The sequence below is a fragment of the Parasteatoda tepidariorum genome, chromosome 5 (assembly GCF_982258835.1).
Source record: "Parasteatoda tepidariorum strain Cologne lab strain chromosome 5, Ptep-v5.0, whole genome shotgun sequence".
NCBI classification, from domain to species: domain Eukaryota; kingdom Metazoa; phylum Arthropoda; class Arachnida; order Araneae; family Theridiidae; genus Parasteatoda; species Parasteatoda tepidariorum.
Window position 1 is genome coordinate 115,758,028 of NC_141759.1, and position 16,140 is coordinate 115,774,167.

At 32.1% G+C, this 16,140-nt stretch overlaps 1 protein-coding gene across 2 annotated transcripts in view; it reads right to left on the reverse strand.

Moving 5' to 3' along the window:
• Positions 1-16,140, reverse strand: part of LOC107437127 (uncharacterized) — a 29,942-nt gene that overhangs the window by 8,399 nt on the left and 5,403 nt on the right. The window contains exons 3-6 of one of the 2 annotated variants that reach the window (XM_016049027.4): positions 15,304-15,480; positions 14,385-14,528; positions 12,650-12,829; positions 1,743-4,999 (exon numbers count right to left, since the gene is read on the reverse strand). In XM_016049027.4, coding sequence (XP_015904513.2) covers positions 4,874-4,999; positions 12,650-12,829; positions 14,385-14,528; positions 15,304-15,480 — 627 coding nt within the window. In that variant the 3' untranslated portion in view covers positions 1,743-4,873. Of the gene's footprint in view, positions 1-1,742; positions 5,000-12,649; positions 12,830-14,384; positions 14,529-15,303; positions 15,481-16,140 lie in introns of those variants that run through there. The other variant, XM_016049028.5, reaches the window with a different exon arrangement.

The following is a 16,140-nucleotide window of genomic DNA, read 5'->3' on the forward strand; positions in this document are numbered from 1 at the left end:
ATTATTTCCGGATTCTGTGACTGTTAATAAAACAAGTTTCAATCGTTTCCTGTCGGCAGAATTTATTGTGATTCTATCGCTATATTGCATTTATCGTCCATCAAAATTCGGGAGGGTATCTTATTAGAGTGCTGAAAGTACATTTGGAATCCAGAGGTTGGAAAAACTACATTATTTTTGTAGCTTACTACAATTGTAACTACTTTGTTACAAATGTAGTTAACTGCAACTACATTTTTTTTTTAAAAATTTAGTGACTGCGAAGTACTTTGAAATTGTAGCGACTTCTTCGCTACTTAAAGAAATCGAACTTTTCTGAAGAAATTAATTTACAGAGCGGGAGAATGTTCGAAAGGGTTTTGAATTGGTTTATATTAATCACGAAGAATTATTCAGAAATATTTATTCATGTTTACATCAGCTATTTTGTTATTCTAAAACATTTTTGTTCGAATTTGTACCTTTAGTCTTCGATTTTAAATGCCCTTCTTGACAGCGAATAATGGGGATGCTAGGAAATTATCAAATACTTGCTATTTCATTAAGCGTTTAATGCTCTCTTTTTTCTTCCTTTTAAGAAATTAACCGCTTCCTTTGCTAATTTTTTAAAGAAAAAAAAAATGCAAAAAATCAACTTATTTTTTTATTCCATTCATAAATACAAGGAACTAAAACAAAACATAATACACAAGTTCTAAGTTTTTTTATGCGTGAAAAATATTTAATTTACAATCAGTTTACTTTCCCAAACTATCTCAGGCAAAATGAAAAAATTGAAACAGGAGTCCTTAGCAACCTATTCTACGCACATTACCCTAATACAAAACCTTAGAAAACAACCTTCTATATAAAAACCTTAGATCGAGATTGACGTAGGGTTTTCAAGTGTTAAAAAATCCTTTAATGAAGCTATTCTTAAGGTGAAAATAATCTTGAATCTAGGTCATTAAAATGTTTTTTTAGCAAAGCCTTGTGTGCTCAGCTAAAATCCACTTTGTCACGATATTTTAATGGACGATGCCATTGGATCCTATCGCTAGTGTGACGTCAGCTAAAACGTCATGATGAACCTAAGTGACAATACTTTTTAAAAAAGCTTTAAAAAATATATAATTTTTAATCCTTTTAGGATGAAAGGTTTGAAACAGCAATATTTTTGCTCTATTGAAAAATGGTTTTTAGTACAAACATTTTTGTGACAGTAAAATGAAAACTCTGACTCAATATTGCCATATGTCTTCTGGGTAATAATATTGGATGGTGCGCTTTTATAAGATTAGGCGTAAAAGTCAATCGGAAACAGTAACCCGGAAGTCTTTCGACACATTTTAAACACTATCACTATCTGTGCTTAGTAGATTTGTAGCTCACCAATCAAGTTCTGTTAATAGCGATCAGAAGTGCGTGAATCGGATGCAGTGGGAACGATCCGGAATTCCAAAGGGAATAAATTCTGCTGACTAAATAGAATTGAAAATAAACAGGAAAGGAAGCTAAAAGAAGCTTGATGAACCCATGGAGGTGACTCACGAATGTACACTTCGATTATCGATGTCGCACGCAAATGATGAAACGCTTTATTATTCCTCATTTTTTCCCCAGCTGTTTCTCTGCAGTTAAACAATAAAGGGTATGAAAATCAATTCAGGCGGTTATCTAAAGGAATCCAATATTTTTTATTCAAAGTGAACTATTCTATCTAAATACTACAAAAAAATACACAAAAAATGCGCTTATTTTCGTTTAGTATGTAAATAAAATAATTTATTAATATGATCACAATGAAACATCCGTATTTGGACACAACATGGTATATGTACAGAGAACAAAATTTAGGTTCTCAATAAGCACTATAATATTCAATAATTTTTTTTTACAAAATCAACTTATTATTTAACAAGTAATTAACATTGAATAACATTTAATTTCGGTCATCTCATTATTTTACTCACTTAGAAATGAGCAGCAACTACAATGATATGTTGACAGGTTTCAAAAAAAAAAAATTCTTTCACAGCACAATGCATTACGAAACGAACTCGAGAACAGAATTTTGATTAGTATGTGCGAAATTTCAAACATGTTCTCGAATATTTTATTAAAAAGAGCAGGATTGTTTCTTTTTAATAATTTTAATTAATTACAAAGGAAATTTAATTTAAAAAGCGAGACACTCAGAATGAGTTGATTTTTCCTACAATCTCTTTTTAGAGAAAAAGTAAAAAGTGGACACAATAATGTTACACGACAAGCGGTTCGGTTAATGAATGGAAATCGAATCCCAAAAATATTAGCTGCTCATCACGTTGAGACTCACTTTTAATATCTTCTCATCATTTAGAGAAATATCCTTCTTTTCAAAATATAGTTCGTTCACCAGTAGTTGGCACTTGACTCCCCCTTCATGTCGTGGCGATACTGCTTCGCTATCGTTGGGAGAACAAGATTGCTATTTTACGATCGAATGACAAAAATATTTATTTCGCTATCTGTATGTGCATTTTTTTTAACATTAAATGTGTCATAGATTTTATGATATCTCTCTCTCTTTTGAGTGAATAGTTTGTTCTTTTTGAGACATTTTGCTGTAATATATTTAATTAGCTAGAGTAACGAAAGGTATAATAGCAGATGATAAAGCGAAGTAAGTTACTGAAAGAAAAAAAATTCATTGCAAGCGTTTGGCGCGCTATAAGGGTTGTCTCAATTTCAAGGGCGGACACTTTTCTACTTGTACTCTGGAGTCGAAATGAACTCTTCGTCCGAGGAGGTGGAGTCAAGTGCCAACTCCTGGTGAACGAACTATAGTTTTAACTGAATTTTCCAACAGAAAACTTAACCCTGTAACCAAATTTTCATTTGGATAGTGTTAACTACCCTTCAAAAAATTTCCCATTAAAACGAAGTAATTTTCTCTCCAGACATCTATCTTTTCTGTTTTCGTCATTTTTGAAGAAAATTTGAATTGATGAACCAGCCTATGTTACGTATTGCACTCATTCAAGGATTTTCATTGGAATGAATGCAATATATGCACATAATGATGCATCATCACCTCTTTCATGTTACGTATTCACTTCATTCTTAATGAAAAGTTATATTCTTGAATTTATCACACAAACTAAAGGTTTTGTTATAATATTAACTAAATTTCCTCGATAACGAATTTTTCCACTGGTTGCTATCGAATGTTTCTATATAGAGGCTTTACTGGATACTATACTTGGTTCAAAATCACGCTATTAAGAAAACGCGGCGTTTAAAAAATGATTTATGATCCTATTACAGCCTGTTGAGAGGTATACGAAGGAGCCATTTATAATAGTGGGATCGTCCCTAGCGACGTACCATGCCATTTACGGGCATGGGTTTCTATGCCATTTTAATCCTGATGATGTGCCTTGACTTTCCAAGAAGCGTATCGCAACATTTGCGTCGTTCCCTGCTATATACAATGTTTTTAAACTTATTCATTTCGATAAAAAGCGATTAAAAATGTCATTCAAAAAATTGCTGTAGCTCGGATGAGTGATACGAAAGTATCTAAAGTCTGTAAAAAAAATCTCACGCGACAAACAAATTGTTTTTTTTTTCATTGTCATTAAAGAAAATCATTGGCAAACAGGAAACATTTTCAGAAACTTAAAAATCACAAACCAAATTAAAAATAAGGTTGACTTAAGAGTTCAGAACCGACGTCCATAAGAGACATTTTGTCCTGAACGAAAACCACGATTTAAGAATAATCATGGCGAGTAGAAATTTCGTGCCCTGCTCTATTCTACGTATAGAGTGATATCCTGGAGTATGTCATTCAAAGAAATTATAAAATTTTTCATTTGTAAGCATATTGCAACCATGTGCCGCAAGAATAAGACCTTTAAAACCTATGAGTAAGAAGAAGAACAAAAAGAGTTGCAGTTAAAAAAAAATTATTAAATTAAAACCTATTTTTTCTTTTTGAACGAATTAATTGAGAAAAAATGATCTATTTGAGACGGACTGTTTGTCTTGCAGAAAATTGACGTCATAAAGTTGCGAATTGAAAGAGGTCTCTGATGCATCTTCATTGAGCCAATCACGTTTATTCGTAAACATTAACGACGCTTTCTAATACACGAGTCCATTACATGACACTGTGCGTTTTGTCACTAACATTGTGCTGCAAAAAAAAAAATTGTAGGAATGACTAGACAGGGTATAAGTCAAGCACACACTTATTCCTAATGAGCTTTGTCTCAGCCTCTCTAATGTGGACCCCAACAGTTCGTCGCAACGCGCTTTCACGCTTCTTCCAACAAGGGTATTTTAGTTTTATTACTTTTTGGACAGAAATCCCAATACCCAGTTCATTCCTTGCAAACCGAAATGTAGTCCATTGCAAAAGAATTAATAATCGGCGACATAAAATTTAAGAAAATATTTTATTCGAAATAAGAAAACATCGACTGTCATTACGAATAATATCTTAAAATTAGACCCTTGTTCGGTGTGACTTCCCTCTGAATCATAATAACTTCCGGGGGGGGGGAAGAATTTCAGACATAAATTTTATCACATTGCAGCGTTGCGATGAACTGTTGTGACGATCATTTTACAACATCAAGGCAAATTCTTGGACAACACTTTTTGAGCGACACATTTCACAATGAAAAGATAGTCACACATGGATGGGGGGGAGGAAATCCTCAAAAGGGGACTAGACAGAAGAATAGAATCAGAGTATTATCTCTTGCCCATCAGTGCTCTTGGGCCTCGGTAAAAAGAGAAGAATATTCTTCCACTATAAGAACTTTCCCCACAGGTCATCACTTAGAAAACTTATACAAATAAAAGATGGAATATCTTAAGGATCTCTTCGGCCATCTTTTTTTTAGAAGACGGGCTTCTTTTTCTTCAGGTTGGTCAATTCATCGAGTAGAGGGTCATCGTACCTTTTCTGTTGTTGTTGTTGTTGTCCACCATGCTGTATAAGCTTCTTCAGAAGTGGTATGGGACTCTAGAAAAAGGAAAATAAAAACTAAACAACCTTCGATCCTTCTCAAGACATTTCAATTCATCGATGAACAGTCTATGGATGGTGTTTTCTACACTAGGGTGCGCTGCAAGCTCTTCACTGCCCATATACTTCCGGGTTACTTTTTCCGGTTTCTTTTGAAGCTCACAACCGTGATCATTGTGTTTTGAGACTCTCTTGCGTAGCGTTTCCTGTATACGGGCATTTGTTATCGGATTTATTATTTGTGTTTAAAAAAAGAGTCGTCATTTGAAGACCTGTCTTTTCAAGACGAATCGTTTTTATTTATTTATTTATTTTTTTAATTATATTTTTTTTAAGAAAAAGAATCGTTATAAAACGTTTCTTACCTTGTCAACACTATACCCACTTCGGAATTTCTAAAGTGAACTAAATCTCTCTGCTCGAACAATATGCTAACACAACCGGGAGTAGATGGTGCACGACTTGCAACAAGAACAGTAAAAAACAAGTAAAAAGAGGCTAGATTAGGACTGCCAAAAAAGCGAGTTCTTTCTAAATCAGATCACCTTTTGTAGCAATACGTCTATGAATAAACTAAAACAAATTTTAACTTCAAACTCACCAGAATTACTTAATATCTTTTGAAACACAGCAGCTTCTGAGCTCAGAAATTACATAATTTATTTCTTTTATTTAAAATAGAACTATATGTTTTGAAAATATTGCCTCCCAGAATAAATTGTAGTAAGCAAGTGCATGCTTTCTAACCGGAAGTGGAACAAGTGAAGAGCTCGGGAATGTTGTTATTTACATTTATATTGGAAACACCATCCATCCTCGTCACTTTAAAACCCTTTTCATGCGCCATTTTGCATCGGGACAAACTCGCCTTCGCAGAAGGAGCTTTTTGAGTAAACCGCAGGAATATAGTTCGTTCACCAGGAGTTGGCACTTGGCTCCGCCTTCATCACATGGTATCCGACGATACTATTTCGCTACTTTTGGAACAAGGGTGTGAACAATCCTGAACAGGGTTGCTATTTGGCGATCGTATGAAGAAAATATTTATTTCTCCATCTTTATGTCCATTTTTTTAACATTAAATATGTCAGAAATTTGATATTTCTTTATTTGATATTTCTTTCTTTTGAGTGTACAGTTTGTCTTTTTTGAGACATTTTGCTGGGAAAACAGTAGTTTTCAAATTTAAAATTTATTTAATTAGCTAGAGAAGATATAATAGCAGATGATAAAGCGAAATAAGTGACTGAAAAAGAATTCAATGTTTGTATTTTGCACGCATTGAGTGTTGTCTCAATTGCAAGCCGCGGAGACATTTCTCCTCCCGCGCTGAAATGAAGTCTTCGTCCGAGGAGGTGGAGCCAACTCCTGGTGAACGAATTGTACCTTGAATACAGTATAATGCTACCCCGAGTTACGTGGAGAAAAACTCAAATTCCCCGAACCTATTTATTACAGCTTAACACCAAATCGAGCTTTAATATACACTGTAAATCCAAACAACCATAAAAAGTAATAGTCAACCATGAACATGTTCCGGGGATTATTTTCACTTCTCAAAACTCTGAAAATTTGATATCGTCAAAAACCAAATTTTACGTTGGACAAGCACGTGAAAAGGTTTGTCACGAGTTAAAAATAATAAATATATTAATGAAAAAATAAATACGAAAAAAATTAATTAAAAAAAAAACATCGTTGCTTAAATTTTACATCAGATATGTTTGAATATATGAATTTGTATATTTATTAAATCATATTACTGTTTCTAATTTCTTTCTGATTTTGTTACTTTTCTGCCGATTAAGCCTTACTGTAATAATGCTTTATGTTAAAAAAAACTAAATTTATTTTATGAATTTGTACATGCGTTTGCATCCTAACTTAATTGTGCCGTAAAAATTTTGCTGTCTTATAATTAATGTGTTGCATTAGATCGATCGTTTATTCAAATAGATTAGTCTTTTTTTTTAATGGATGATATTGAACTGTCGTAAGTCGTTTTATTTTCTTAACCTTATGCCGCAGATGGGTCGCCGGTGTCCATTTAATTTTTTTTTTTCCAGATACTCTAATCACAAGCAAATTTTCCAATTATTGATTTTGTAAATCAAAGAAATTTTAAGGATGAGTAACTATTTCTCTTAGATTTAAATGTAAATCATTTTACGCTGTCTCTCGCTATAAATCGAAAATACTTTGCACATAATTATAAAACTCGTCTATCCAAAGATAATTGCAAGTAAAAATAGTTTTTAGTAATTATTTCAATACATTTTTTTTTTAAATTTATTTGATAAGGATCAATAAAATTTTGAAATTTAAGACGTACACATTTTAAACTAAGTCATTTTAAATGACAGAATTTAAATGAAATGGATCGAATAGTTTTTGAGAAATAGAATTTTAATTCTCTCACTCAGGAATCATTCAACCTTTTTCCTTAAAATTTTGTTATTTAAATTTGCGTAGTTAAAATTACCAATAAAAATTTGTAAGCTGTCGATTATTTTTTCAACCCTTATTGAATAAAATGAAGCATGGTGGCTCAGTGGATGAGGAACTATTGTGAAGTACTACTGGTGGCTGGAAGCCCACACAGATCGATGAGTGTCAGCTATGCCTAAGAACCACAATCATGTCGTGGGTCATAAAATTGTGGCACCTTAACGTCCTCAACTGGCCGTATGAGGGATATGAATATGAGGGATTTGAAAATTAGGTCAGAATAGTTTAGTCAGGAGAACGGTCAAAAGTGTGAGCCACCTACATTTAAAATTAGTTTCTGTGGAAAATCTTTAAATAAAATAAAAGTTTGCCTATTTTCTGTCATAATCCGTAAAGAAACTAGATATATATATAATATATATATATATATATAATATATATATATATACCTAACCTATGATCTGTTAGGTGATATATATATATATACATATATATATATATATATATATATATATATATATATATATATAGTAGCTATTTTAGGAAAATAGATTTTGAGACAGAGCTTGCTTACATGACAGAGGGTCAAAATTTAAATTTTAAAAAAAAGTTTACGTTTAACGTTGAATTGAGAAAGAGAGTTTAACTGGCAATATTTGGTATGCGCTAAATCTTCCATCTCCTGAACGTGTCATTTAAAAAAAATTAAATTAAATAGACCAGTGATTCAATCATTTGACTTTTAGAATTCATTTCAAAAACATGTCTACTAAAATGCACCCCAAGAAAAAAAACGAAAGATTTGTGATTGATGATGACTTCGTTAATATACCTATTTGTACTGAAATTGAGCTCCAGGATGGCGAGTTTGTCTCCTCTGTAGATTAGAAAACTCTCACAAAGTTTTAAGAATAAAATAAATGGCAAATGAAAAACAATTATTAAAAGAAGTTTGTCAAGGGTAAGTTGTTAAAGCGAATCTACTAAAAGTTCATTCTGGATTATCTATCCCTAAAGAGGATTTAATATATCTTTTCATTTTATTTTATCCAAAATGCGATTTTGGGACGGAAGGATTTTATTTTACTGTGTCAACCATTCAATTCTTAATGAAATAAGTTTATAAGAAATAAAAAATTTGAATCGTACATTTTTTGGGGGGATAGAGACGCTATCCGAAGGAAAAAGAGAATCATTCGATCTTTTCCGGTTCAGAAATACATATAAAAAAAGAGAGAAATTTTTTTTACTTTTACTGATAATGGAGTTTTTACGCGAATAAATTATTTTCTGATAAAAGTCAAAGTAGTGGAGATTTTTAAACTCATGTAGCGAATAAAAAAGAAATGGCAGGTTTTAATGTTCATAATCATTTTTGAAGGTTCAATAATTTTAAGTTAATTATAGAATAAAAATTTTTATAATTTCCGGTCATTCCAGTGTGGCTTTTGAGTGTTCATTTCATTTTGAACGATATTTCATTCTATTCATAATGTTTGAATTTAAATCGACAGCAATGCCTAAAAGCAAAGAAGCACTTTTTCTTTTTTCTTTATTTGAAATGATTGCGTGAATGCCGGAACTATTTGTTTTGTTGTTGTTTGTGACATCTCCCAAATAAAAATGTTACATGTTCTAACGGCATATATATCCCAGCTTAGAGCGAAAATGTGAATTGAAACCCACAACATATGATTATTTTATGACACATTTTGTTTCTAAATAAACCGTCTTATAACAGAATGTCATAATCGAACGTAAACACTTTGTATCTTGATAAGAAAATAGATTTAAAAAAATTTCGTGAAGAAATAAGAAATGGTTTTCCAAATTTTTTACCGATCTAAAAGAAATTTTTTTTGTCTACAAATGAATTGATAAATGGTACAATACATCCAGCTAAAAAAACTTACACGTCCAAATGTTCCATTGGCAGTCATGGTTAAAGCTACCCACTGAGTGGTTATATTTGGTTTAATAAATTTTTAATTTTAAGTTTTCGACATGTTTTCACTGCGCTATAAAATAGAATAAACATTAATGAAGGGGGGGGGGACTTTTATGAGTTATAATTGGATGGTTAATTAGTTGTTTATCCCTTTAAGAGAAAGTGTCACTAGGGGCAACTGATTTGACGTCACAGAGGTACGTATTTGGACATCATTATTCGGGAGATCTATTTTTAGAAGAGGTGTCTACTACGTCACACAAGATTTTGCCGCATTGAAGTATTTTCTATTTTGGGACACCCAAATCTCATGAATGGGCACAAAACTTCTGAATGAGGTCGACATCGATTTCTGATGTGACCAATCGCGAGCCTTCATCCCACCTACACATCCGATGACGTCAGTGTTGCTATCTCTTTCAAAATAATGCATTGAAAACGTTCCTTTAAGAAGAAGTTGACTGAATATTTTGGATTTAAGAAGAAGGAGGGATTTAAATACATTTCCTATTTCAAACAGAATAAAATACATTAAAATATAGATAAGGGGGGTTAAAAATAGAGAAATATTCGTAAATCTCTCGAAATTCGTAACTTCACGACAGAAAATAATCTCACAAGATGACAGTCCGTATTTTTTTTTATATCTCTTTCTTTCTTTTTTTATCTCTTCATTTTTGAAAATTAGTAACTGATATGAAGTCAAGGCACAGTTATTTTTAAAACTGTATTCTAAAGATGAGAGGGGATGGAATTGATTTATTTTTTTAAATCCTAAATGATTCGATGTGAAGTCGTGTAAAAAAAAAAAAAAAAGCTGTATAGTATCAGCTGATCATTAAGATTTTACCCAAAGAATCTTATAGTGCTTCAAAGCATGTTAACTCACTTAAAAAGAATGGTGCGTCACTTAACATTACCAATTCTATGGATTCTTAGTTTTCGTTATCACTTTAGATCTCTCCGATTACATTAACTTCCATTAACCTGTCATAACCTTCAATAATATTGCCTGTTATGTTTTTTTTTTTTTTTGGTGCGACATTGTGAGTATATCTGCGATAGTTATTACATGGGCAGTGAAGGAAAAATATGTAAAATAATTATTTAAAATACATTTAACCAGGTGATTTTAAATAATTTAATTTAAACCCAAATGGGAAAGGTCACACTTCTTAGTGCAAACGTAACACCCATTATGGAAAGTGTGGATTTAGTCTGGAAGTACAGTCTCTGGCCATATTACAAGACGCCCTATAACATTCTGTATAAAATCTTAATTATAAGGTGATACTCTACAGCTTTATTGTTTTTACGTGACTGAAACAGGTTTGCATTTGTTTTACTCTCCTGTATCAATTAGTTAACATTGTAATGCAATACGTTAAAAAAATAATATATTAATGCAAACCGGAAGTATATAAAAAATCTCCTCAATAAAAACCCATTACATGTGTATTTAAATATAAAAGTATTGCCTAATAAACTCGTGCAAATCAGGTCATTATTAAAACACTACAGTGCGTCTCATGATTTGGTCTATCTATTATAATATATGTACTAATATAACGCTTGATGTAATAAATATTCTATATAATATATATCGGGTAATGTCGTCAAATTTATATTATCTATCGTGTCATTTAACCGATTGATACAGAAACGTAATCAACAGTCTCGTCAAAACAATAAAACCTGTATAAGATTTTACACAGAATGTTGCAGGGCGTCTCATGATTTGGCCAGGAACATTGTACAGTATAGTGGTGAGGTTATTTTAAAGGATTTTTATTATATTGAACCTATACGATGTTTCTTACAGAACAAAAATGGAACTTAGATTTTTATGAGGCTTAATAAATAGCCTCTTTTTCATACTAATAAAAAAATATGATTGTGTAATCTTGGTTTTGAATTTAAATGTAAGAATTTTGAAGCATCCACTTTTTCGTTGAATGGAAGCGAAGCAAAAATATATAATACAATGGAATCGTGAGAGACTTTTTTTTTTCTTTCAATTTTTTATAATTCCAGCTTTTATCTACATTTTAGCTTTGTTAATAAAAAGATTGAATGATCAACAATTAACAAATTGTAGGTTTTGAATGAAATGTATAAACGCTTTTGGAAAGAAAAAAGGAAATAAAAGAAACTATCAATAATTTTTATTCAATAATTTATAAGCAGTAACTATTCTGCTTTGGAATAATTTCTCCACTGTCATAATGGAATAACTATCTGATGGGGAAAAAATGGATAGAATTTTGAACATTCTTAGAAAAATATTTTGGGGAACATTCTGGTAGGAAAATGTTACTGATGCCGGAAATTAGTTTGAATTTACCTGAATTTAATGTAAGGAAAGGTGTGAAACATTTTGGATTAAAAGATAAGAAAAAATCAGAGACTTAAAGCTATTTTACTTAAATAAAAACGTGGTAAACAGTTTTAATAGATATGGTTACAATAATTAATAAGCGCTTTAGTGTTATCGTTCTGTCCTTTTCCCTAAAGTGGACATTTTAAATTTAAAAAAAGCATGAAATTGTTTTTTTTTTAATTTATTTAATATTATTATTCAATCTTCTTAAGATTATGGAAGAACTCGCATCAGGCTTAGACAGGGGTGAAAGCGAGACGGAAAAGAAGAAAGGCTGGTAGCAAAACCATTTCAGTCATAGCTAGTTTTCGGGAGGAGTTTACTTATTCTTTTTTTAAACCATTCAAGAATATATACTTTATCTTGAAAAAAGACCAGTCTTATATATATGCTTAAAGTATAAGAGAAATCTTGATAGTTACAGATATTTCATTTTTCTTGAAAAAATGCCCAAATGAAATGTTTTTCGTACCAGTTTTTGCTTTTTTCCGTCTAAGGGTTTTCAGCCATGGGCTTAGATGGGAAAAAATGTCCGCCGTTCTACAAGTTCCTGAATTTTTTCATATGATGTCATTTGATATTTTGAAATAAACTTAATTTGTGAAAGTAGTTTCTGTTTACACTCATTATCTGTTTTCGCACCTGCTCAGTAGTGTGTGTTTTTACATTATTGTTACACTTTCTTGCCGATATTTAGACTGTGAATATACAAAGTTGAATAGAATTTAGTACCGGGACATAAAGAATATGGGTGAAATCTTCAATTCTTTTTCATAAATAAAACACCGTGCTTTTTCTTAAATTCAAGTAGGAATCTGTCTAATTCAATATGGAAATAATTGTGAGAAAACGTGGATGAAAAGTGTTTTACCTTTTGGGTTGCCTTGTTGTTGTTCCATTTGGTTTTCTGGCTGCTTTGAAGTGGCCTGAAGAGAGGTTCCTCTTTCTGTCCAGATACATCCTCCTCCCTCTCCTCTGCCCGCTGATCTGGTACCACCAGTGATTTCATATCCTTTTTCTCGGGTGCAGGTGGAACGGCCGTCATCTGGACCTGCGGACAAAACACTTCACATGAGGAAGGAGGTTTTGCACAAAAATAAGAGGTCTTAAAACAAAGGAAGCAAATCGAACACACGGTATGAGTTGGAAATGAAAGAAAGCCATAATTTATTCATGTCAGTTCATGTTGGCTCTGAAAAATTTCACAAAAATAAAAATTGGATTGAAATTCAAATGAATGGACTTAAGGGCATTTACATTAAATGGAGAGGAAGACCACGAAAATCGTTCGCCTGACCACAAGGGGACTCTAATCTATGATCCGTTAACCACTGAGGATATTTTACGTCAGCACTGTGGTCGGTGCAAGCCAGATGCAGAATTCGTATCGACCAGCATTAGCTGGGATTCGAACCCCGGTTCACCTCACTGGAAGTTTCTTTCCCCTGAGCCATCAAATTTTCTTTATACGCAAGTATCTCTTTGAAACAAAATTGTCCTCTGGAGAGATAAGTATGACGCAATATTTTATATGAAATGAAACATCGCAATTGTGCATGATTTTAGAATTTTGACGAATCGCGTGTGCATCGAATTTGGTGCGGATGAGTTCAGAATTGCTGATAAAGTACCAGCTTTATTCGATGTTGTTTGTTATTCCGATAATTATTTTGATGAAAGAAGAAAAAAATTTTTATTTGCCCTCCCAAGTCACAAGATCCTTCAAATGATTCTTCTTCGCACAGAATGTGCGAAATGTCTTCATTAAAATACTTTTTTAAAAAATTAAATTTGGAAATGGAATCTGCTTTCCTCTCTGCATAGATTAGTTTTGTGGGTTCGATCCTCGTCGGCCGAAGACTCCCTCTATAGTAAATGGTGACTGATGCACGTTAAATCTGTCGAGTCACAAAGTCCTCCCTGTTCCCTCACCAAATCATACCTCTGGGGGTACTGGTCCAGTAATTTCCTTGTCTTCTGGATTGGGTTCAAAATGACAAGGCTACGGGAGTTGAACGTGAGTGGTCGTGAACCCTAAATTGGGTCGGCTGTTCAACGACGGTTATAAAATAGAATAAAAGTAAATTAGTTTTAATAAAAATAAATATAGTTTAGTTTAAATAAAAATAGATGAGTTTAAAAGATTTTTCGTCCTTTAATCGACAAAAAAAATATTATTCTATATATATATATATATATATATATATATATATATATATATATATATATATATTTTCCTTTCGTAGAGACCAATTTTTTAATGAAACTAACCCGTATTTGTGTTATATGGAGAGGAGAACCCCGATAATCTCCTCCAGTTTGCTCTTTTTTTTTATTATTAAATTTGAATTTAACGAAACAAAGTAAAAACTTTCAAATAAATATCGAAATGATGTGTTGGAAGACAATTCTGGATCTACGATATAGTTTCTTAGAATTTAGTTTCATTTTTTTTATTCTTTTCATATATGCTTTTGCTCTCTGTAATGGGAAAATAAATCCAAATGGGGCATTCCAATCTATTCAATACACTTAAATAGCTGCGAGATAAATAAAAAATCATCATGTTCCCATTTTAAAAAAGGCGCTCATAGAACTTAACGCACCTTTTGTGTGGGTGCAGCAGTAGTCGCATTTTGTGGTTCGGGGAGATGATCCTCATTTCGACGCCTTGGAACATCGAACATATCCTCCTTCGGTTGCTCCATCAAATAACGATCCATCAAATTGTTGTAGACATCAGATGGTTCCTTTAAATAGACATCCATTTATTATTGATAATGAATAATAAATAAACATTAATATTTAGGATACAGAGGAATAACCGTATGCCATTCAAACAATTGAAGAAAAATAGTGTTTAGAACAGTGATATAGTGTTTGGGAAACTATATTGTATATATTGTACATTAATCTAATGCTATTGTTCTCTTATGGTGAGTCATCTTCTTCGGAACCCAGCTCACTTATGTTAATCTCTTATATTAATCTAATTCTTTTGTTTACCTATTCTCTTATGGTGAGTCATCTTTCTCCGAACCAAATTTCAAAACTAATCAGTAGAGTTATTCGCCAGTCAGTGCCGGCATACGCTGGGCCCTAGGCCCTTCAAATTTTTGGAGTCCTTAGATTAAATTTTTTTTTCTTGTATATTTTTTTTATTTATTCAAATATAAAAGTATCTATATATCGTTTCATTTAAGAAAGCATATTTAAAATAAAAAACAAATATTAATAAATTAAATTCTACTTTATTTTGTTAAATTAGAGCTAAAATAACACTTTGAAAAAATTTGAAATTTATTAACACTTTACAAAATCAACGCTACTATAATATTGAAATTGTTTTTTTTCTTTCAAATAATCAGTGTTTTTCTAAATTTCTTTAAATTTATTTTCAAAAAATCCATTATAAGGGGGCCCAGGCCATGGGTAATCCAGCCCCGTCGGCAGTTGAGTAAATAAAAAAAAAAAAAAAAAAAAACCAAACTTACTTTTAAAAAAAATCACTCAAAATGTGAATACCTGGGCATAGACTTCCTCTCCGTATTGCGTAGGTGGTCTGTAGTCCCGATAATCGTAGTTGATGTAATCCCCCTCTTCGTCTTCTGCAGGTGCATAATCATCCACCCACTGATTCGGTGGTACATCTCCTGTCATAAATGTAGGACCACTCTGGTAAGGTACAGCCTGTGTGTCCACCTACAAAAACATACATTTCTTTTATTCCATCATTGAAACAAAATGAATGTTAAATAAAAAATCTATCTTGGCGATCATTCGAATTTTTTGGATCATGAAGCTTGCCCTATAGTGCATGGAAAATAATAACAAAACGAAATAACTTTTCATCTAATGTCAGATCTTCACACATTCAATTTTTGTAGTTGACCACCCAGATAACAAAATAAGGTTTTACTCGGCAACAACCATTTCATGTAAATCTAAAAAGGTTTTTCTTACGGTTTAAGTGTAAACCTTCTAATCTTAAAATCCATCCGCCTTGTCATGAAATTTTAATGGACAATGCAATTGGATCTTATCGCTAGTGTGACTTCAACTAAAACGTCATTATGGACATAAGTAGTAATACATTTTAAAATTTGCTTTAAAAATAATTTTTAATCTTTTTAGGATGAAAGGTTTGCAATATTTTTGCTTTATGGAAAAAAGGCTTATAATATAAACATTTTCGTGACACAAAAAAGAAAATTCCCACACAAGGTTGCCGTAAGGTTTACATGATTTCTGGGAGGTGATTAATTTGTGCAGTTACAAAATCAACTACAAAAGCCAGTTTTTTTTTTTTTTTTTTTGTCATATGCCTGTTTTGGTAGTGCGATTGTTCCTGTTTTTCAGTGG